We start from the raw sequence: 24,322 nt of genomic DNA on the forward strand, positions 1-24,322 counted from the left end.
CTTAGTGGACGGTAGTTCGTGTCATCATCCTTGGCTTTACCATCAGTCATGATATGAAGTTTTGTTTCTTGTTTTGTGGTAACTCATTTTGGTGTGTAGATTCTGAAGAGGAGCGCGACCGAGCTCTGTCTCTGCCAGAGGAGGAAAGAGTGAGTGAGCGAACGGAAGACTTCACCACAGCAAGAAACCTTCTAATCTCTGGGGCCAATGCCATTGAGAGGATCATGTCATCCTACAAGGAGGTAAATGCTTGAGCTTTAAGTGTCAACACCTTTTGTGAGCATCAGCGCATTTGGTACCAGCAACATTAACACTTTGATTTTGTATTACCTGCATTACATTACTGTGCCTTGCCAGGTAAATGTCCTAACCAAAGACAGAGCACTCAAAGCACCAGGATGATAATTTGTAATGACAATGAATTTAACCCAGACTAGATGGATCTAATCTAAGACTATCACCTCTAGTTTCCCTGTGAGCCCACTTCGGTCTTCACCTCTGCAGCATTTTCTTTCTTCACCATTTAGTTTGGTAAGAATGTATTTTCCATTTCCTTCCTTCCCTCCACTACACTCCCTCATTCCCCTCACATTTTATCCCCTTTGTTTCACCATAGGTTGCAGAGCTGGCGGGATACACCGCACGTGTGCATGAAATGCTTGTCGTGTTCGATGAGGTGCAACGTGGGTTGTACAGACGGCCAGGTATTCAAACGGGTATTGAAGTCACTGGCGACGGGATTGGTGAAGGAGGGACCCGTGAAAGGGTCGGTGCACATATTAGAGGAACCCTGAAGATAAAAGGTATGTGGCTGTCACGTGGGGAGGGGGGGGGGGGGGGGGGGGAGTGGAATTGTTAGCGGAGCAATCTTTGCCACGCTCAATTCTGAGAGTCCCATTTAGATTTATTAGTCCCCTACCGGTGTACACCGGAGGGGACTATAGGTTTGCACGCCGTCCGTTAGTCCGTCATTCCGTCACGCAAAGAACAGTTTTCCGGACTTTTTTTCTAAACGCTTAATGCTAATGATTTCAAACTTGGCACATGGGTTCCTCATGATAAGTTACAGATAGAGTTCGAACTTCACGACGTTTCGATCATTTCTAACAAAGTTATGGTACTTTGAACTTTGGTAATTCTGATAATTCTTATGATCCTCAACTCAGTGCCATTTTAAGTTTTAATTTCCTTTAAAAACCAATTTCTCTGCAATAATAGGACCTATTGAGATAAAAATTTTCACCATATGATGGACTCGGTCTTTAGAATATTTTTATGGTAATTATGACGTCACAGGTCACGTGGTTCGGCCGCCATATTGTTTTTCGTGCAAACACGAAAACCCCTTTTTCTCTGCAACGGCTGAACAGATCGAGGCCAAACTTTGCAGGCAGATCCGCATACCCATGACGAACAAAAAAGTCAGCGAGCACGACGTCATCCGACACGTGGTTTCAGAGTTATGACGTTTTTAAGCATGAACTTTTAAAACCAAGCTCCTCCCTCATTTTTGATCCAATCGAGGGGAAACTTCACAGATCTGTTAAGCACTAAAATGTCCTTTTGGAATTTGCGACAGGGCACGTGGTTTGGCAGATATCGTTAATTAAGCGAAAATGTTTTTTTTTTAAATGGATATCTCTTGTTTATTCTCGAGTTCTCCTCAAGCCGCACTGCGCGTCCTCAGCCTCGTCTCGCGAACGTCAACAGCGCGACACAGTGCGCGCTTTCCGGAGCGGCGGAGCCAAGCCGAGCAACATATATATACACATCGATCATTGATCGTGAACCGGAAAATATAATAAATTACTGATGGTTTCAGAGTTATGACGTTTTTAAGCATGAACCTTTAAAACCGAGCCCCTCCCTCATTTTTGATCCAATCGAGGGGAAACTTCACAAATCTGTTCAGCATGTCAGTCTACTAAAATGTCCTTTTGGAATTTGCGATGGGGCACGTGGTTTGGCAGATATCGTTAATTAAACGAAAATATTTTAAAAAATGGATATCTCTTGAATCGCTGGTACCTCAGACCATGAGTTGGTAATAATTTATATATTTCACACAGTGCAATACGTGCAGGTCGCTCCACGGAGCGACCTTGCCGGCTTATCAACGAGGCGAGGCGTGACACACGTGTCTCAGCATACCTCAGATCAAGTTTGAAAACCAGCATCAACCGTGCATAAATTTGCATATTCGATCATTTTTGACAAAGTTATGGCACTTTGAACTTTGGTAGGGGACATGTATTGCAGCGCAATACTCAGAATGCTTGTTTATTCTGCAGTTATAATGTTCATAATAAACACAAACAATAACTGCCGCTTATCACTGCAAGCAGTTATGCCTGGTAACAAACAATACCCATTCCAATGACGATGCTTTCCTATAATGATGCCATCCCTCGTCGCCCGTTCCAATGAGGATGGCGACCTATGTTGATGTCTACCCACACCACCTGTTCTAATGACGATGCCATCCCATTACGTCATTTTTATCAAACCATATTCCTCATGGCTAGTCAATCCCAAGAACTGCAACTTATAATTGTGAGCATGGATTTCTATGTGGGCGCCTATAAAAGTGAGCTACGAGCAATAAAGTTTGATAAGTATGACATCATAGGCCACGTGGTTTGACAGCCATATTTAATTGAAGGACAACATTTTATAATATTTTCTCTGGAACCACTTCATCGATTGATGCAAAACTTTAAAGATTAGCGAGGGTGGAAAAGATCATGGTTTTGGTTTTGGTTTAGGGACTATCTGAGATGGTGGTGAACAGCTGTCTTGAAGGCCTGTAGTGGAGAATGAGATTGAATAGAATGTGGAAGTTGGTTCCACAGGCAGGAAAAAGGAGGATGCTTCATTAACCATCACATTGTAAGTCACTTGGTTTGGCAGCTATATTGGATTGAAGGAAAACTTTTAAAAAACCTATTTCTCTGAAACCACTGATCCGTTGATGTTTTAGTTATCAAACTTTTATTCTCATGGGTACTTGATATACAACCGTGGCCAAAAAATATTGGCTACCTTGCACTTTTTTCAAATAATGCACCATTTCTTCCAGAAAATTGCTGAAATAAAAAACATTTTGTTATCCACATATGTATTTCTTTGGTTTGCAGTGGAACAAAACAAGAAAAGCTGGAAAAATGACGAGATCTTAAAATCCTAAAATGGCCCGGACAATATTATTGGCACCTTTTAGAAGTTGTGAGAAATAATTTAGATTTCAAGGAGGTGATTCTCCTTTACTTTGAATTGAACTCACCTATGGTGAGTTGCAGGTGCTTGAAATATAAAAATCACTCATTCAACCAGTTTGAATGGAGAAAAGGAGTCATTCTGCTGTTTTGTGTCACTGTGTGTACCACAATGAACATGGAGAAAAGAAAGAAAACCAGAGAATTGACTGAAGAGGTCAGACACAAGATTGTAGCCAAGCATGGACAATCTCAAGGCTACAAGTCCATCTCCAGAGACCTTGATGTTCGTGTATGCACTGTACGCAATGTTGTCAGGAAGTTTAAGGCCCATGGCACTGCAACCAACCTTCCTGGACATGGCCGCAAGAGAGAACTTGATCGAAGATTGCATTGAAGGATTGTTCGAATGGTGGAGAAAGCACCTCAATCAACTGCCAAAGAGATTCAAGTTGACCTTTAGCCACAAGGTACGACAGTTTCAACTCGCACCATCCGTCGCCAACTCAATGAAAGGTTCTGTGGTAGGGGACCCAGGAGGACTCCACTGCTCTGAAAGTGGAGCAGTGCTGAGAAAAGCCTGACTGGAGTTTGCCTAATCACACCTGAACAAGCCAAAATCCTTCTGGGAGAATGTCCTGTGGACAGATGAGACCAAATTAGAGCTTTTTGGTAAAGCACATCATCCAATTGAGGGGAAATGTACCTGTGATAAATCTGAAATAATCATCATTGGCCCAAAAACGCTCACAAAATCCACCCATAACTTTGCCCTCAACATCGACGGTATCCCAGTATCCACTTCCCCTCACATCCAGAATCTTGGCATCATCTTTGACCAAACCCTTTCCTTCGACAAATACACTAAACAGATCACAAAGTCAGCCTTCTTTCACCTGAAAAACATTGCCCGTCTCCGCTCATCCCTCTCCTCCACGGCTGCAGAAACCCTCATCCACGCCTTCATCACCTCCCGTCTGGACTACTGCAATAGCCTCCTCTATGGTTCACCCTCAAAAATCACCAATAAACTCCAATACATTCAGAACTCCACTGCCCGTCTACTCACCCATTCCCGGACCCGTGACCACATCACCCCCGTCCTTTACAAGCTTCACTGGCTCCCCATCCCCCAGAGAATCCAGTACAAAATCCTCCTCTTGACATACAAAGCCCTCCATAACCTGGTCCCATCCTACCTGGCTGACCTCCTCTCCAGACACACTCCCACCCGCAACCTCCGCTCTGCTGGTACCAACCTCCTGACCCCCTCCATCCGGACCAAATTCAGATCCTGGGGGGACAGGGCCTTCTCCATCGCTGCTCCCACCCTCTGGAACTCACTACCTCACACCATTTGAGACTCCTCCTCACTCACCACATTCAAAACATCACTAAAGACCCACCTGTTCAACACTGCATTCAACATTCAACCCACAGCATTTAACCCCTGACTATCTCTTTTCCTTCTCCCTCCTTTTGCTTTAAATATTTCCCTATTAATTCTTGTCTTTTTGCAATTGTTGTTTTCATGTATTGTTATGCATTATGTTTTCCACTCTGTCAAAGCGCCTTTGGGCTTCTGGAAAAGCGCTATACAAAAGAAATGAATTATTATTATTATTATTATCTCTATGTTTCCAGAAAACAATGAAGCCTTCAAAAAAAGAACACCTTCCTGACAGTGAAACATGGATGAGGTTCAGTGATGTTTTTGGGTTGCTGTGCTGCCTCTGGCACTGGGTGCCTTGAATGTGTGCATGGCATCATGAAATCAGGAGATTTGCAAGGCATTTTGGAGCACAATGTTCAACTCGGTGTCAGAAAGCTGGGTCTCCGTCGAAGGTCATGGGTCTTGCAGCAGGACAATGACCCCAAACACACTTCAAAAGGCACCCAGGAATGGTTCAAGACAAAATGCTGGACTGTTATGAAGTGGCCAGCAATGAGTCCAGATCTAAATCCCATTGAACACCTGTGGGGAGATCTGAAAACAGCAGTTGGGAGAATGCACCCTTCAAATCTGGGAGAACTGGAGCAGTTTGCACAAGAAGAGTGGGCCAAACTGCCAGTAGTGAGGTGTAGGATGCTCATTCATGGCTATAGGAAGCGCTTGACTGCAGTTATTTTGTCCAAAGGCTGTGCTACCAAATATTAACTCAAGGGTATCAATAATTTTGTCAAAGCCATTTCTTTTTATTTTCTGATTTAAAAGGATATAGTAAGTTCTGAATGAAAACGAAAAGTTCTGTAATATTAACAGTGAATATATGAATGAATGATCGTTTTAAGGCCATTTTCCACGCAAGAGCGGGGGTTGGCCTTGCGGGCCCCATGACAATCATGGTTCCCTGTTTTGAGGCAATGTTTTTATGGCCGGATGCCCTTCCTGGCGCCAACCCTTAGTCGCCTCTTACGATGCGCAGGGATACGGTGTACCTATTCTAAACCGGGGTACACACCGGGATCATTCATCCCAGCAAGCTGGTACTCAATTTGCCGACCTCGGAAGGATGACAGGCTGAGTAAACCCCCCTGGTGTTAATTTAGCGATCGACCGGGATTCGAACACAGGATTCTGGGATCCCAAGCCGGCACCCTAACCGCTAAGCCAACACCAGGCTTTGTAATATTAACAGTGAAATAAAAAATTGTGGAGACCAAATACTTTTGTCAATTTCAACTTATTTTTAGAGAAAATTTTGATTTATTTGAAAAAGTGCGATGGTGCCAATATTTTTGGCCATACTCTACTTAAAATTTTGTATCGATTGATTCAGCGGTTTGACATAATTTTTAAAGGTTTTAGCTTTGATCCAATATATCTGCCAGTCCATGTGACCTACGGCATTTTAGTTATCAAACTTTATTTCACATCGGTAGTCAAGCACTATATATACAGTGCATTCAGAAAGTATTCCGACCCTTTCACTTTTTTCACATTTTGTTATGTTGCAGCCTTATGCTGAAATCGTTTAAATTCATTTTTTCCCTCATCAATCTGCACTCAATACCCCATAATGACAAAGAGAAAACAGGATTTTAGCAAGTTTTGCAAATTTATTAAAAAGAAAAAACTTCAATATCACATTTACATAAGTATTCAGACCCTTTGCTATGACACTTGAAATTTAGCTCAGGTGCCTCCCATTTCTCTTGATCATTTTTGAGATGTTTCTACACCTTGATTGGAGTCCACTTGTGGTAAATTCAATTGATTGGACATGATTTGGAAAGGCACACACCTGTCTATCTATATAAGGTCTCACAGCTGACAATGCATATCAGAGCAAAAACCAAACCATGAGGTCGAAGGAACTGCCTGCAGAGCTCAGAGACAGGATTGTGTCGAGGCACAGATTTGGGGAAGCCTACAAAAAAATGTCTGCTGCATTGAAGGTTCCCAAGAGCACAGTGGCCTCCATAATTCTTAAATGGAAGACGTTTGGAAGAACCAGGACTCTTCCTAGAGCTGGCCGCCCAGCCAAACTGAGCAATCGGGGGAGAAGGGCCTTGGTAAGAGAGGTGACCAATAACCCGATGGTTACTCTGGCTGAGCTCCAGAGATCCTGAGTGGAGATGGGAAAAACTTCCAGAAGGGCAACCATCACTGCAACACTACACCGATCTGGGCTTTATGGCAGAGTGGCAAGACGAAAGCCTTTCCTCAGTGAAAGACACATGAAAGCCCACTTGGAGTTTGCAAAAAAGCACCTAAAGGACTCTCAGACTGTGAGAAACAAGATTCTATGGGAGGCCACTGTATTATGGAGGCCACTGTGCTCTTGGGAACCTTCAATGCAGTAGAAATTTTTTTGTCGGCTTCCCCAGATCCTCGACACAATCCTGTCTCTGAGCTCTGCAGGCAGTTCCTTCGACCTCATGGCTTGGTTTTTGCTCTGATATGCATTGTCAGCTGTGAGACCTTGTATAAACAGGTGTGTGCCTTTCCAAATCATGTCCAATCAATTGAATTTACCACAGGTGGACTCCAATCAAGGTGTAGAAACATCTCAAAGATGATCAAGAGAAATGGGAGGCACCTGAGCTAAATTTCAAGTGTCATAGCAAAGGGTCTGAATACTTATGTAAATGTGATATTTAAGTTTTTTCTTTTTAATAAATTTGCAAAACTTGCTAAAATCCTGTTTTCTCTTTGTCATGATGGGGTATTGTGTGTAGATTGATGTGGGAAAAAATGAATTTAAACGATTTCAGCATAATGCTGCAACATAACAAAATGTGAAAAAAGTGAAGGGGTCTGAATACTTTCTGAATGCACTGTATATATATATAATTGTATATATATATGTATACTGTATATATATATATATATATATATATATATATATATATATATATATATATACACGCGTATATATATATATGTATGTATGTATATTGTTATGAATTTGGTAATGCAACATCTAGAGCTAGGTAGATCTGAATAGGTAGGTATTCGGCTGTCGTGACAGGGACTCTACATGTAATAAGTTCTTGATGTTTAGGCGTTTGTCGGGGTAAGATGTATGATTGTGGATCTACCTGGAGATTCGAGTGTTAAATAGTGAGGGATTAAAGGTAACGCCCCTGTGAGTATCACCTAGTAATCAAACCTTTGTCCATTATGGCACTGCAAACCACATAAACATTAGTTAGGTCCTTAGCGCAACATTAAATGATCCCCTTTCCCTGACAAGGACTTCGTATTAAATTGACAGGAAACCAGGTCAAAAACACCACCACAATTGGCCGCCACCGTGTACACCTCCAAAGGCCTACAAACCTGGCCGGCACGTGTTATGCCAGGACCGCAGGGTCGCGTAACGGGGGAGATGTCAGGAGTCGCGGGAGGCTTTGATTGGCTGAGGAGTGCGCAATGTGACGTCATCGGCCACCAATATAGGCGACGGTCGGACGCCAGGAGTTGAGTTGAGTTCGTGGCAGGCACTGGCAGACGCAGGCAGGCACCAGAGAGTTGAGCGGTGGTGGAGAGTTGGAGAGGACACGCCATTCCAGTCGCAGTTCGAGTGCAGTTCGGGTTGTAGGGAGTCGCAGGAGACACACGAGAGCACACCCAGTTGGCACTGAGCAGTTCGTTGGCACTTGGCTGCCAGCACTCCCGCGTCGAGTCGAGTGGAGTTGAAAGGAGTCCTTCCTGTCCCTGGTCAAGTGGAGCCGCTGGCCTGCGTCGGACGCGTGGTGCTTGGAGCGAGGGGCCTCGTGGTGTGCGATCGGGCCGGAAGGAGCGGTGCTGGACACCAACAATACAAGACGACAAAGACAGATAAGCCCGATCTCCGCGTATATTTTGAACGACGGGACGTGTTATTTTCGTGATTAATCTCCCTCGTTTGTGTTTGCTGTCAGTCGTGTGGGGACGTCCCGATTTAGGTTTATTAGAGTTATTAGATTTACCGGCGGGCTTTTTCACTGGCTTTACTTTTCCTAATAAACCCTTATATTACTTTTTGTACATAATATCTGAACGCAGTTTTCCTGGGTGTTTGATTTTAATAGATAAGGTTGCGGAGCCTTTGCTGCGTCCCGCCATTCCGCGCGTTGGTGTTGAACTTGAGTCCGCCATTGAGTGTTCGCCTCGGGAGTTAAAGTCTCGCAAATCGGCCATCCGTAACTGTGGTGTTAATCACGGTTGCGTAACAAGTGGTGTCAGGAGTGTAGGATTTGAACCCGTCGGACAAATTTTTTGTCCGCGGCGAGACATCGACACGGTCGGACAAATTTTTTTGTCCGCGGGGAGACATCGACACGGTCGGGCGTACATTGCGCCCGACGTTCGAACGCAAAATTTTTATAGTCGAGGCGGAGAAATTTAATAATCAATCGGGCAAACGGAGCGCGATATCGTGTCTTCGTCAAATTTAAATTGTTTCAGGAATTATTAAAATAAATACGCGCGCGGGAAACAATCTTCCGGAAAGCGGATGTCGGAGGTCGACGAGATGGAAGTACGCAGCGAGGCCTCCGTCAGCGTCGGGAGTGAGCCGGAAATAGGGGAATTAGATGCAGAGGTGAGCCTTGGAACCTCCCTCGTCCCGAGCACCAACTTATCCCCCTCCCCTACCGGGGAGTCGGGAACAAATGGGACGGCCCCTAGAGACTACCAGGCTTTAATGAAATTTTTAAAGGAATTAGTGGGAGAAACGAAAAGTGGATTGGAGGATAAACTTGATGGGCTGGCAAACAAAATGAAGGAAATGAGTGATCGATGGAGTATTAAAATTGATGGGCTGGCAAACAAAATGGGGGATGATGGGGAGACCGCAGGTGCACAGGTGGATGGGGAATGTGTACAGGTAGATGGGGAATGCCTGCAGGTAAACGTGGAGTGTCCACAGGTGAGCGGGGAAGGAAATTTGGAATGTGAGAGTTGTAATGGGGAATGTTTCCCACATTCCGGCCTGGTTGTTTATCGGGACCGTGTGGATGTCACAACACCCCAACCGGGGGATGAATTTGGAATTGTGCAGCACCAGGGCGGTGGTGCGGAGCAAGAGGGGGTAGAGTTTTTGGGGGTCCATGCGATAGAGCCGGACCGGGTATTTATTGGGGATATTGATCAAAGCCTGGCGGGGCCAGGAATGATTTCTAATGATGAGGATGAGTTGATCCAGCGGCTGGAGACCTGTGACAGTCCCATGGAGGTAGAGCTTGTTCAGGCCCAAAGGAGTCTGGGGGAAGAGGTGAGTTGGTCCAAGGAGGTGGTTGGAATGACCGAGGGGACGCTCACTGTACACTGCTATTTGGAAACAGAGGCTCCAAAATTGGACAACCAGTTGGGGGAGTGTGTTGGCTCCGGGCTGGATTTGGATCTTGGAGGATCGGGAGATAGAGCTTCTGGAGATTTGGTCCCTGTAGGGAATTTGGATCAACTGCAGGGAGGGGCAGAACAACCGGTGGTAGAGGTTGTTCCCTGCAGCTGCGGGTTGGCAATGGGAATGAAAATTTGTAAAATAAAATGTAAAATAAAATTACAATGGGAAATTGATTTGGAGCAGCCATGGTGGGGATTGGTCCCCGGGCTGCGGGATTTGGACATGGAGAGGTCATGGGTGATGGCCTCGGGCAAAAGTTGCCCCTTTCAAAATTTGGGTATGCCGGCCAGCTGGGGGGCTGTGATGGCGAGATTTGGACGTGGGGTCCAGCCTTGGGTGTCGAGGTACGACCTGGGTCCCACGGGGGGTCTGGTGGAGTGTGGCGTCCCTTGTCCGTCGGGGCGCCGTCCGAGCTGGTGGCTCGGGCCGGCAGGGTCACCGGACCCTGGTGGGGGTTAAGACCTCCAGGGAGGTCCGAGGTGGTTTCTCAAGCCTGGGATGGCAAATATTGAGGACCACTAGGGGGAGGTGTTGTGGGTCGCGCTTTGGTGGTGGCACTGTGGACGGCCAACTTGGGACTGATGTGGTGACCACCCGGGCATGCGGCCTGGCACTCTCCTCCAGGGACTCTGGGACAACCAGCATGTGGTGACCTGGCATGGTGGTTGGTCTATGGACGCGGGTCAAACCGAATGGACAGGGATGGAGATAGCCTGCCGGACAACCATTGGGGCATCTGTGGAACGTGATGGTGTGAGTGACCTTCCACAGATGCTCCGTTATGATTTATGGACTCTCGGGTTGGGAAGAGAGCCATGGGGATGTGAATCGGGAGATGTGTAACGCGCCGAGCATATGGGCCATGCTCGGCTGGCATGTGTATGGCAAAGCATCCTTCTTTGGTGAGGTGAGTGAAATGTGACAAATGGTTGGCATGGGTAATCTGTGGGTTAGATGGAAATTTAAGGGTGGATTTTGAAATGCCATGGTGGACACTGTACAGTGACGCCATTATTGATCCAGGTGTGTAGACCAAAGTGTTGGAGGCTGTGATGAAATTAATAGGGTAGTAAGACACAGCTTTCAACTGGTTGCGGGGGCAACTGTGCTGATATTTGGGACGCGGGATCCTGGGGATGCAGTTGTGTAGCCTGAGGGTCAACGTGGTGCTGTGCATGTCCGAGGTGTGTGGACCATGTCTTCTGGGTGAGTCTCCTGGTGGAGCATGGCTGTTGACTGGACCTTGGTGTGGTCAAGTGTGGGTGAGCACTGGGGGGCTGCAGTTCTGTAGTCGGACTGGGGGATGATGGGGAGGTGCAGGGGACGTGGCTGTAGGGATGCCACGCACTGCGACCGTGCCCCCCAGGGCCGAGGTTGTGTGTGCGGTAGTGTGTGTTGTGGCAGCAAGTGCTCACCACGTTGGCCAGCTGGGGCTGCTGCAGCTGTGTTCCTCGCAGGGGGGCCGAAGGATGGATGGTGGGTCGCACCCTTATGGACACTCATGGGCCATGTTGGCGTTTTGACTGCTCACCTTGTCCCGGTGACCCTTGCACGGTGGAGGTGCAGAGCTGACGTGGCTGTAGGTAGTTGAGTAGTGATGATCACCGTTGGATGCGGATCCACATACCTGCCAGTGTAGTGGGGACAAAAGAGAAATTTGGAAGTATTTGGTAGGCCCAATGTGAAATTTTGAGAATTGTATGGGTGGATTGCACTTTGAACCTGACCAACCTGCAACTACCTGCACTTGAGGTGAGTGTTTTGAGGAGTACTGTCCCAGGCTTCAGGAGTTGCTTTGGAAATTGGGGACATGTAATTTGGAGTTGGGAGGCGAGTGTGAGTGATGACATGGCCGGTGAGGGGATGGAATGGGAGCCACAGTGTCTTGTGGGTGGCGTATGTTTTTGTATTGTGGTTAGGTGTTTTGATGTGGTCGTGAGAGTGGAACCTGGAGAGTGAGTGATGATTATTGGAGATAATGAGGGGTGATAATTGTGCTTTTGGAAATGTGCTTTTGGGAAGATGTGATGGTTTAAATGTGAACTGGGGGAATTTCACATGTAGCAGGCCATGGCAAGCCTTGTAACACCTTTTACACCATCTATGGAATTGTACTGAATTGTGCTGAGTTGTGTGGAGAATTGAATGGCAGCGGGGGAGGAAGTGTGTTTTGGGGACCATGGGTGGGGAAGGTGTGTGTGTCCGCAGGTACAGAGCAAGCTCTGAGGAGCGATGCCTGCGGGCCCCCCTCTGCGGCAATTACCCCTGGCAGCCGGTGGTAACTGGAAATTGGAGCTCGTCGGTGGAGGGTCTGGTTGGGCGCCGCGGGGTGAGGAAGTCCCCCGGTGACCCGTGTTGCTGCGCGAAAGCAGGAGGCAAAGGAGCCTGGTGTGTGTGGAGACCCTCACCGGCGAGGTAACGGCAGAAAGGGGCTGTTGGGCTGTCATGGGGCCAAGAGGTAAAGGGGGGGGGGGCAATGAATTTGTAAGTCGGTTGACTTGTTTTTGGGACTGCGGGCACCACAGCCTGATGCGCCCCCACCATCTTTTGTGCGGTACCTCCCCGCTGCCTAGTTGAGGAATGCACACACACGTGAATGACATCAATGCCATGGTCCTGCAGGGGGTGTATTGGGAATAAGTGCTTTGTTGATTTTTGCAATGCCTTGATGACCTATGGAATGAGAATGAGTGGTTAAGGGGTCTGTGTAGCATGAATGTGGGCGAAATCCACCGAGCCGTGTCACTCACCTGTAACATCTGGACGGGGCCCGTGGAAATTTAGGGGGATGCATTGGGGATGGCCCCGCAGGTAAGGTTGAGTCTTGTGGCATCCACCGGGGGACGCGGTCTGTAGACCGGGGTATGTACAAAGGTTAGAGTTTTGGAAAGATGGTTAAGTTTTGTGGTTAAGTTAGTGTTGTGTGTTGTTGTTTCCTCCCTCCACAGGAACAACGAAGAAGATGTACATACTTGCATGATGGTTAAGGGGTTCAGCATGTTGAGGAAGTGTAGGTAGGTAGTCCGACTCACTTCCCACAGCCCTTCCTGATTTATTTCATAGGTTAATTAAGTGTGTGACAGTAAGTGTTAAGGCTGGAATGGTAGCCCTGCGGTGAACCTTGCAGGAGCTACGGTTCCAGGGGGGGGGCTGTGTTATGAATTTGGTAATGCAACATCTAGAGCTAGGTAGATCTGAATAGGTAGGTATTCGGCTGTCGTGACAGGGACTCTACATGTAATAAGTTCTTGATGTTTAGGCGTTTGTCGGGGTAAGATGTATGATTGTGGATCTACCTGGAGATTCGAGTGTTAAATAGTGAGGGATTAAAGGTAACGCCCCTGTGAGTATCACCTAGTAATCAAACCTTTGTCCATTATGGCACTGCAAACCACATAAACATTAGTTAGGTCCTTAGCGCAACATTAAATGATCCCCTTTCCCTGACAAGGACTTCGTATTAAATTGACAGGAAACCAGGTCAAAAACACCACCACAATTGGCCGCCACCGTGTACACCTCCAAAGGCCTACAAACCTGGCCGGCACGTGTTATGCCAGGACCGCAGGGTCGCGTAACGGGGGAGATGTCAGGAGTCGCGGGAGGCTTTGATTGGCTGAGGAGTGCGCAATGTGACGTCATCGGCCACCAATATAGGCGACGGTCGGACGCCAGGAGTTGAGTTGAGTTCGTGGCAGGCACTGGCAGACGCAGGCAGGCACCAGAGAGTTGAGCGGTGGTGGAGAGTTGGAGAGGACACGCCATTCCAGTCGCAGTTCGAGTGCAGTTCGGGTTGTAGGGAGTCGCAGGAGACACACGAGAGCACACCCAGTTGGCACTGAGCAGTTCGTTGGCACTTGGCTGCCAGCACTCCCGCGTCGAGTCGAGTGGAGTTGAAAGGAGTCCTTCCTGTCCCTGGTCAAGTGGAGCCGCTGGCCTGCGTCGGACGCGTGGTGCTTGGAGCGAGGGGCCTCGTGGTGTGCGATCGGGCCGGAAGGAGCGGTGCTGGACACCAACAATACAAGACGACAAAGACAGATAAGCCCGATCTCCGCGTATATTTTGAACGACGGGACGTGTTATTTTCGTGATTAATCTCCCTCGTTTGTGTTTGCTGTCAGTCGTGTGGGGACGTCCCGATTTAGGTTTATTAGAGTTATTAGATTTACCGGCGGGCTTTTTCACTGGCTTTACTTTTCCTAATAAACCCTTATATTACTTTTTGTACATAATATCTGAACGCAGTTTTCCTGGGTGTTTGATTTTAATAGATAAGGTTGCGGAGCCTTCGCTGCGTCCCGCCATTCCGCGCGTTGGTGTTGAACTTGAGTCCGCCATTGAGTGTTCGCCTCGGGAGTTAAAGTCTCGCAAATCGGGCATCCGTAACTGTGGTGTTAACCACGGTTACGCGACAATATATATATATATTGTTACGGTTTCTGGAAGACCCTCCTGCCCTTACCAAGGGGAGATTAAGCCCCTTGTTCCTTTTGGGTCGTCGCAACCGCGAGATTTGAATCGCCACTTCCGGCAGACGCAGGACAGGGTTTCGGGACAATTCTCGCACGTACCTAAGTACCTACGCCGCCGCGGAAGCGGGGATCAAGTCTCGCACGAACCACGCGTAATTTGAGTACGTCCGAGCGGATGGCGTACCACGTGGTCCGTGCAGTTACCTTGGTATTGGAACCCGATTAGAGCGATAATTCGTACCACGCTTAGTCAATAGATGGAAATGACGGGAACGATCAAATGGAAGGAAGAACACAGGTTTATTTACAGCTGTACAAGTCGAAGAGACACAGAGCATGCACTTAAGCAGTCTTAGCTTATTCCCCAGACACGGGCCCGTTCACACTCACAGGGGGAATGAAAGAAGGATGGTTCATGCGCTGAACGCGCCGGCTCCGTTGTTCAGGAACAGCTTGCCCGGCGTGGCCCTCCGCGGTCACAGCACGTCCCTCGACGAAGGCAGGCAGGCAGGCTGGAGGGATCCTTGCAGCGCGTATCTCGAACAAAGGCAGGCTGGCGAATATGCGCGCCTCTCGCCCAGCTGGGCGGTTTCTCACAGCACGATTAATCAATGGCGCGCTTTCACTCGCGTAACTCAATAGAGAGGATCTGCCTCAAGCTCAACCGAGCATTTAACTTGTTCAAGTTCAAGCCTCTCCCCTCAAAACTGCTCGACTTCTTTCAGTGCACCTCTCCCCAGAACTTGTTCAAGTGCCTCTCTCCCCAGAACTTGTTCAAGCGCCTCTCTCCTCAGAACTACTCAAGCTCATCACCCAGCGCAGGTCCTCCCCAAACTTGTTCAAGCGCCTCTCTCCTCAGAACTGATGTGGGGGCTTTTTCGCAAAGGGTTATATTGCCCCGCACTTAGCCCGCATCGAATGTTCCAAACCACACCTTTGCCACAGTCGTAAGCCACTCCCCTCGAGCCCTGATTGGCGGGTCGCGCTTACCGTTGGCTCCTCCTCCGCCTTCCTTCGGCCTGCCTCGACTTGTCCAGGCCTGCCTCGTGGCATTTCGCGCCAAAAACCAAAGCATCGAGGCAGCATAAGGCAATGGAAGGACCTAACTCTCATTATTCTACTCAATGCAAAACTAACACAGGAAAAGGACTATGCTTACATTTACTAAGACATAACTGAGCTTAAACGAGGCTACATGTTGTAGTATGACTAACTATGAGGGGGAAATTAAAGCTTTTATTTGTAAAAACTCAAAACCGCAACACTACCCCTCTCCCTCGTCAGACTCGTCCCCGAGTCGAACCCAACAAATGAAACGACCGGTTTTGAGAATGACATGCAAAATTAATGACTCGACGTTTCGATTAACAACAAGTGACAAAGCCACACGCATCCGTTAATCTTCCTCAAGAGTGATAAAATCATCTCAACATCCCCTTATATGCAAAGTGGGCGGGGTATATGCAAAGTGGGGTGGGCAAAGCTGGACAGCCAATGAAACCGTATCACACCGCTCTCGTGAACGGAGACGTTACTGACCAAATTCAAAAATCAACCGCATATTAACGGTTCAAAACAATCCTGTAAGCAATGCTGGATTATAACTCAAGTGTTTAGAAAATCAGGAACAATCATTACATTTAATTAAAAGTTAAACTTGTAAACAATTAAATTGTAAATTAAATTAAAACTGTAAATATATTAAAGCAAAAATTTTTAAGATAAAATAAAATTGCCATAATATTCAAGATCATCACATGTGGCCCTATGCGGTAAAGGGGAATGCGGGAAGGAGGGGGGTTATAGGGGGGGATAAAATGGGGGGGGGGGAACCAGAGGGGGTGGTGGAGGTGGAGGGTGGGGGGGGGGGGGGTTTGGGAGAGGGGTGGTTTGGAGGGATAAAAACCTTGTGTGACATATTAAGTGGATTCGTTGTTCAAAGTACGGAATGCCAGCTTCGTTTACACAAGAGTCGGTCAAACGCCACCGGTAAATCAATTACCTCTTGTGTGATCGAGGTAACAGTTTCTTCTGTGTGCCAAGCCTCCAAAACACGTCTTCTGTTTCTGTTGGGTGTGGAACCCAAAATATTAACCCTATCCCATAAAGGTGTGTGGCCTTCCTTAAGGCCGTGTTTGGCAATAGCAGATCTGCTGGGATAATTACATTCAAATGCTTTTTGGTGTTCAGCAATACGTTGACCTAAGGTCCTCCCGGTTTCACCCACATACTCAGCTCCACAACCACAGGGCACTACGTATACCACCCCTGACCTATCCTTCCTCGGAAGCTTGTCCTTCACCCTCATAAGGGCTTGGCGAAGGGTGAAAACCGGTGTGAAACTCACCCTCACTCCTGCCGATTTCAAAATTCTGCCGACCCTCTGTGAAACCCCCGGTACAAAAGGCAGAACACACAAACCCTTTGGTTGTTCTCTCGGTCTCAGCCTGTTGTGTGGGGAAGCCCTTATCGTTTTCCTGTTGGGTAGCAAGCTGTCAGGATAACCATTTGCCCGTAACACATTTTGAAGATGGTCCACCTCACTCATCTTGTCTTCAAAGGTAGATGGTAAATCACGTGCTCTTTTTGAGAGGGTGTGCACCACCGATCTTTTGTGTTCCATTGGATGGCAAGAATTGAAATCAAGGTAGCGATCAGTGTGTGTTGGTTTTCTGTACACCGTTACCTTCAAGGCTCCTTTGGGATCCCTTGCTACGAGTGTATCCAGGAAGGGAAGGGCTCCATTTTTCTCCTCTTCAATGGTGAAATTAATGGAGGAAAAAGTTTTATTTATGGTCTCATGTATGATGCCCACCTCATCAGACAGAAGAAACTGTTACCTCGATCACACAAGAGGTAGTTGACTTACCGGTAGCGTTTGACCCACTTGTGTAAACGAAGCAGGCATTCCGTACTTTGAACAACGAGTCCACATAATATGTCACATAAGGTTTTTATTCGGACAATTTGCCCCCTCCCCCTCCCCCCTCCCCCCCTCCCTACAAACCACCCCTCTCCCAAAACCCCCCCCCCCTCCGCTTCCACCCCTCCTCTGGTTCCCCCCCCCCCCCCCATTTTATCCCCCCCTATAACTCCCTTCCTTTACCGCATAGGGCCACATGTGATGATCTTGATATTATGGCAATTTTATGTTATCTTAAAAAATTTTGCTTTAATATATTTACAGTTTTAATTTAATTTACAATTTAATTGTTTACAAGTTTAACTTTTAATTAAATGTAATGATTGTTCCTGATTTTCTAAACACTTGAGTTATAATCCAGCATTGCTTACAGGATTGTTTTGAACCGTTAATATGCGGTTGATTTTTGAATTTGGTCAGTAACGTCTCCGTTCACGAGAGCGGTGTGATACGGTTTCATTGGCTGTCCAGCTTTGCCCACCCCACTTTGCATATACCCCGCCCACTTTGCATATAAGGGGATGTTGAGATGATTTTATCACTCTTGAGGAAGATTAACGGAGGCGTGTGGCTTTGTCACATGTTGTTAATCGAAACGTTGAGTCATTGTTTGTTCAATTAAAGGTTGGAGATCTTACCATGGAGTCATTTGGATATATATATATATATATATATATATATATATGTATATATATCTATAAATATAAAACACAGTTTGTGTGTGTGTGTGTGTGTGTGTGTGTGTGTGTGTGTGTGTGTGTGTGTGTGATGTTACCGGTAGACTCCTAAACGGAGAGGCTCACGTACTTGATATTTGGCACAGACATGGCCATTGAGCCTGGTAAGAACATGGCCGACCTAAAAATTGATTTCATAATATTTTTTAACCATATTTTTACCTCAGCGCGGAATATTATGACCGGAATCTGACCGGTAGCAGAGCAGCGCGCTGATTCGCTCAGAGCGATCACGTGATGTTCGTTGCCGCCATTAACTCAGTTACGCGTTCGCACGTATTTCAGAGCGAAAAACGATTGCGTTTTTGCCGGGTACTTCTGCATGATTAGCATTTAGCATGATTTAGCATGTTTCACATAGATTTGTTTTCAGTGAGCAGAAGTACCCGGCATTGTACGAATAATATATCGATAGTGCGGTGTAGGGCGGAGTGATGCCGCTGTGGGAGGGACCGAGCAAGGTCGCTGTGGGCGGGACCGAGCGAGGTCGCTGTGGGCGGGGTTCGGGCGAGGTCGCTGTGGGCGGGGCCGAGCGAGGCAGCTATGGGCGAGGCCGAGCGAGGTCTACGTTAGTGCGTTGCCGTTGCCTGGTATAAAAAGATGGTGCTTGATGCTCTCTGCATCAAGATACGGACTTGATGTCCGTATCTTTACAACAGACATTCCAATGATGATGATGATAAATGTAATACCACTCAAGGAAGGCCCACAACTCAAGAGAGTGGAAAAAAACAATAAAATGAACAAAAATACGGGGAAGGAGAAGCAACCACTCAGAAGAATGACAGAAAATCATTTCCCTTAAATGTACCGTGTTCACCAACGAGCACGACCAGATACAGGACACCAAAATAATTTCCCTTACACATATCGTGTCCACCAACCAGCAAGACCATACCACTTACCTCTGGATCAAACTGTATTGCAAATATTCAAACGGTTTTTACATGCTGCCGTCTCCTAGCAACCAATGAAATTTTTCAAAAATATTGTAGCTTCACTTTTCACGGAGTATGAGCGTTCTATATATTTTCAATTCAGTGCGCCCGACTCGCTCACGTACTTGATTTGTGGCATAGACATGCCATTGGGCCTTCACGGTGTAATTTGTGCGAGGCTTTTGTCCGAGTGAGCTTGAGTCGAGAGGGCGAATGTACGGGTTGGGAATGTACGGGTCTCCCTTCCCCTGCCCGGCAACGCCGGAACTGGAGGGCGTCACAGGATCGGTGAGTCTCCAAAACCCGCTTCGTGCTGTAGCGAAGATTCAGGACGATGTCGCGATTGTTGTGCTGCTCTCCGACCATGAGAACTGCAACGTCATTGTTGACTGGCCCTCCCCTTCCCTCCCCCTTCCCCCTCCCCCCTCTGTCCTCCCCTCCCCCTCCCTTCCCCCTCCCCCTACCCCCTCCCCTTTCCCCCTCCCCCTCCATTTTCCCCCTCCCCCTCCCTTTTCCCCCTCCCCCTCCCTTTTCCCCCTCCCCCTCCCTTTTCCCCCTCCCCCTACCCCTTCCCCTCCCCCCTACACCTTCCCCCCTCCCCTCCCCCTCCCCTCCCCTCCCCCCTCCCCCTCCCCCTCCCCCCTCCCCCTTCCTCTCCCAACCCTCTCCTCTCCCAACCCTCCCCCTCCCCCCCTCTCCTCCCCTCCCCCTCCCCCTCCCCCCTCTTCTCCCTCACGTTTATACACGGAATGCCGGGTACTTCCCCCCCCCCTCTTCTCCCCTCTCCCCCTCTCCTCCCCTCCCCCCCGTTCCCCTCCCCTCCTCTTCCCCTCCCCTCCCCCGCCCGGCAATGCCGGGTACTTCTGCTATACACAATAAGTTCACACACCGAAAGATAAATACAGTTTCGACAAAATACAATTGTGAACAGACTTAACTTTGAAAACGTGGAGACCGTGTGGAGCTTCGAAAATCCCTGCCGCCGTCTTCAAGATCTCGCCAATTGAAACAAGAAGAGTGCAATCAGTGGCCAAAACTGCCAATAGAATAGAGGTGTAGTGTGTAGTGTAGTATAGTGTAGGAAGCTCATTCATGCCACAAGTTAGTTATTGTCCTTCAGACACTATCTATCTATCTATAATTCCATTAATCTCTGTGTGTATGTGTGTTTGTATGTGTGTATGTGTGTATGTTTGTCTGTGACCGCTGTTTCTCGACAACTACCGGTCCGATATACTTGAAACTTGCCAGGTATATTGCTGGGGACCCGAGGATGTGCCTTTTCAAGGTTTGAAATTAATCGGACAAGTAGTTACCGAGCTATGGCGATTTCTTTACCAAACACTGCAAGCCGTTCGCTTTGGACCAAACCATTGCATGTAAATAGAGGGGGGGGTTCTGTGGTCGTTGCGAATGGACCAAACCATTCATGTAAATAGAGGGGGGGGGGGGGTTCTGTGGTCGTTACTGCCACGTGGTTTCAAAGTTTTTTTTTGTTGTTGTTGTTTGCACGCGTGTTTTTTTGCACCCACGTACGGGCACGCCCTAGGATGTTTACACACACACACCCCTACACAAATTTTTTTTTTTTTTTTTTTTGGCAAGGAACGGGCACCCACGTACGGGCACGTCCTAGCTTATATATAGTACGGGCATGCCCTAGTATATATAAAACACAGTTTGTGTGTGTGTGTGTAATGTTACCGATAGACTCCTAAACGGAGAGGCTTACGTGCTTGATATTTGACATAGACATGGCCATTGAGCGTGGGACGAACATGGCCGAACTCAAAATATTTGACGATCCATATTTTTTATTCATATTTACCTCAGCGCATTTCAGCGAAGTACCCGCTAATCTCAGCCGGTTCCAGAGCAGCTCGCTGATTCGCTCAGAGCGATCACGTGATGTTCCATTCCCGCCGCCAGACTGATTCGCTCAGAGCGATCACGTAATGTTCCATCCCGTCACACGTCACTTCACCTTTTATGCGATCGTGTTTTGTATCGATTTTGTGCGATATGAATTAAATGTCTTTGAAACAGCTGTGAAACGTCTTTCCACAACCCTTCCGTAACCGATTGGAGCAGTTACTTGCCGCACAAAACGAGATCCGCGAAGCGAGTTGGTCGAGTCATGCTGACCAAGATGGCGACACGGCGGCTTCACTTTTCACGGAGTATGAGCATTCTATATCTATCTATAATTCCACTAATCTCTGTGTGTATGTTTGTTTGTACGTTTGTATGTTTGTATGTTTGTATGTCTGTGACCGCTGTTTCTCGACAACTACCGGTCCGATATACTTGAAACTTGCCAGGTATATTGCTGGGGACCCGAGGATGTGCCTTTTCAAGGTTTTAAATTAATCGCAGAAGTAGTTACCGAGCTATGTCCAAAAAACGATTCAACCAATCAGAGAGCAGCGAGCTATCACGTGTGCCGAACGTGGCGAACAGACTCTGCCTCGGATGGCACATTTGAGAGCGTATTCATTTATTTCCCGTCGGCAAACTATGTTGCCGTTAAACTATGTTTTAAAACTAATTAAAACTAATTTCCGATTCATCGTAACTGCGATTTGCGACCTTCCGGACAGTCAAATGAGGACGTCACTTCCGGACTTACGTAGCGGCTAGCGGGCGCCATTTGGAGGAGCTGGGAGGACTCAGCGTGATAGAGTGAGCCTGAGTGAGTATATCAAGACAAGAACAAGATCTAGAAGGAGGTATGTACGGTGCGATTCATATAATATATTGTTTAGTTATCGTCGATGAGGAATTTGGGGGCCCGATTAACTGCAGCGCCATCCGAGCTGCGGCGTCGGGACGATACATTCATTGTACGGTAACATCACGCACTTACGGGCACGTCCTATATATATAGTACGGGCATGCCCTAGTATTTTCAATTCAGTGCGCCCGTGATTTGTGGCATAGACATGACCATTGGGCCTTCACGGTGTAATTTGTGCGAGGCTTTTGTCCGAGTGAGCTTGAGTCGAGAGGGCGAAGGTACGGGTTGGGAATGTACGGGTCTCCCTTCCCCCGCCCGGCAACGCCGGTACTGGAGGACGTCACAGGATCGGTGAGTCTCCAAAATCCGCTTTGTGCTGTTGCGAATATGCAGGACTATGTCCGATTGTTGTGCTGCTCTCCGACCATGAGAACTGCAACGTCATTGTTGACTGGCCATCCCCTTCCCTCCCCCTTCCCCCTCCCCCCTCCGTCCCCCCTTCCCTTCCCCCTCAACCCTACCCCCTCCACCCTACCCCTCCCCTTATCCCCTCCCCCTCCATTTTCCCCCTCCCCCTCCCTTTTCCCCCTCCCCCTCCCTTTCCCCTTCCCCCTCCCCCTCCCTTTTCCCCTCCCCCTCCCCTCCCTTTTCCCCTCCCCCTCCCCCTCCCTTTTCCCCTCCCCCTCCCCCTCCCTTTCCCCCTCCCCCCTCCCCCTCCCTTCCCCCTTCCCCCTCCCCCTCCCTTCCCCCTCCACCATACCCCCTCCACCCTACCCCCTCCCCTTCTCCCCTCCCCCTCCCTTTTCCCCCTCCCCTCCCTTTTCCCTCTCCCCTCCCCCACCCTTCTCCCCTCCCCCCTCTCCTCCCCTCCCCCCCCGTTCCCCTCCCCTCCACTCCCCCCTCCCCTCCCCTCCCCCGCCCAGCAATGCCGGGTACTTCTGCCGGGACCCCCTTCCCCTCCCCCCTTCCCCTCCCCCCTTCCTTCTCCCCCTCCCACCCCCTCCCCTTCCCCCCTCCCACCCCATCCCCTCCCCCTCCCATCCCTCACCCTCCCATCCCTCACCCTCCCCATCCCCCCCTCTCCCCTCCCCCTCCCCCCTCCCCCCTTCCCCTTCCCCCTCCCCCCTCCCCCTTCCCCCTCCCCTCCCCCTCTGGCCCCTCCCCCCTCCCTCCTCCCCTCCCCCCTCCCTCCCCCTCCCCTCCCCCCTTTCGCCCCTCCCCCATCCCCCCTCTCCCCCCTCCCACCCCTCCCCCCTCCCATCCCTCACCCTCCCCATCCCCCCCTCTTCTCCCCTCTCCCCCTCCCCCTCCCCCTCCCACTCTTCTCCCCTCCCCCCCATTCCCCTCCCCTCCCCTCCCCCCCGTTCCCCTCCCCCCCGTTCCCCTCCCCTTCCCTCCCCCGCCTGGCAATGCCGGGTACTACTACGAGTATAATATAATATAATATACACTATAAGTTCACACACCGAAAGATCAATACAGTTTCGACAAAATACAATTGTGAACAGACTTAACTTTGAAAACGTGGAGACCGTGTCGAGCTTCGAAAATCCCTGCCGCCGTCTTCAAGATCTCGCCAATTGAAACAAGAAGAGTGCAATCAGTGGCCAAAACGGCCAATAGAATAGAAGTGTAGTGTGTAGTGTAGTATAGTGTAGGAAGCTCATTCATGCCACAAGTTAGTTATTGTCCTTCAGACACTATATAATCTATATATATAAAACACAGTTTGTGTGTGTGCGTGTGCGTGTGTGTGTGTGTGTGTGTGTGTCTGTAGTGTGTCTGTAGTGTGTGTGTGTGTGTGTGTGTGTGTGTGTGTGTGTGTGTGTGTGTGTGTGTGTGTGTGTGTGTGTGTGTGTGTGTGTGTGTGTGTGTGTGTAATGTTACCGATGGACTCCGAAACGGAGAGGCTCATGTACTTGATATTTGGCACAGACATGGACATTGAGCCTGGGAAGAACATGGCCGACGTAAAAATTTATTTCATAATATTTTTTTAACCATATTTTTACCTCAGCGCGGAATATTATGACTGGAATCTGACCGGTAGCAGAGCAGCGCGCTGATTCGCTCAGAGCGATCACGTGATGTTCGTTGCCGCCATTAACCCAGTTACGCGTTCGCACGTATTTCAGAGCGAAAAGCGATTACGTTTTTGCCGGGTACTACTGCATGATTAGCATTTAGCATGATTTAGCATAGATAGTAGCATGTTTCACATAGATTTTTTTTCAGCAAGCAGAAGTACCCGGCATTGTACGAATAATGTATATATAGATAGTGCCGTGTAGGGCGGAGTGATGCCGCTGTGGGAGGGACCGAGCAAGGTCGCTGTGGGCGGGGCCGGGCGAGGTCGCTGTGGGCGTGACCGAGCGAGGTCGCTGTGGGCGTGACCGAGCGAGGTCGCTGTGGGCGGGGCCGAGCGAGGCAGCTATGGGCGGGGCCGAGAGAGGTCGCTGTGGGT

The 24,322-nt window shown here is 48.6% G+C and overlaps 1 protein-coding gene across 3 annotated transcripts in view; it reads left to right on the forward strand.

The window, feature by feature from the left end:
- ABCD1 (ATP binding cassette subfamily D member 1) overlaps positions 1-24,322 on the forward strand; it is a 70,924-nt gene that overhangs the window by 25,908 nt on the left and 20,694 nt on the right. For all 3 annotated transcript variants that reach the window (XM_068104550.2, XM_068104552.2, XM_068104551.2), the window contains exons 6-7: positions 100-242; positions 617-803. In XM_068104550.2, the coding sequence (XP_067960651.2) occupies positions 100-242; positions 617-803 (330 nt within the window). The remainder of the gene's footprint in view (positions 1-99; positions 243-616; positions 804-24,322) is intronic.

This window comes from Myxine glutinosa, chromosome 12 (assembly GCF_964187855.1).
Source record: "Myxine glutinosa chromosome 12, kmMyxGlut1.1, whole genome shotgun sequence".
In the NCBI taxonomy this organism is placed as follows: Eukaryota; Metazoa; Chordata; class Myxini; order Myxiniformes; family Myxinidae; genus Myxine; species Myxine glutinosa.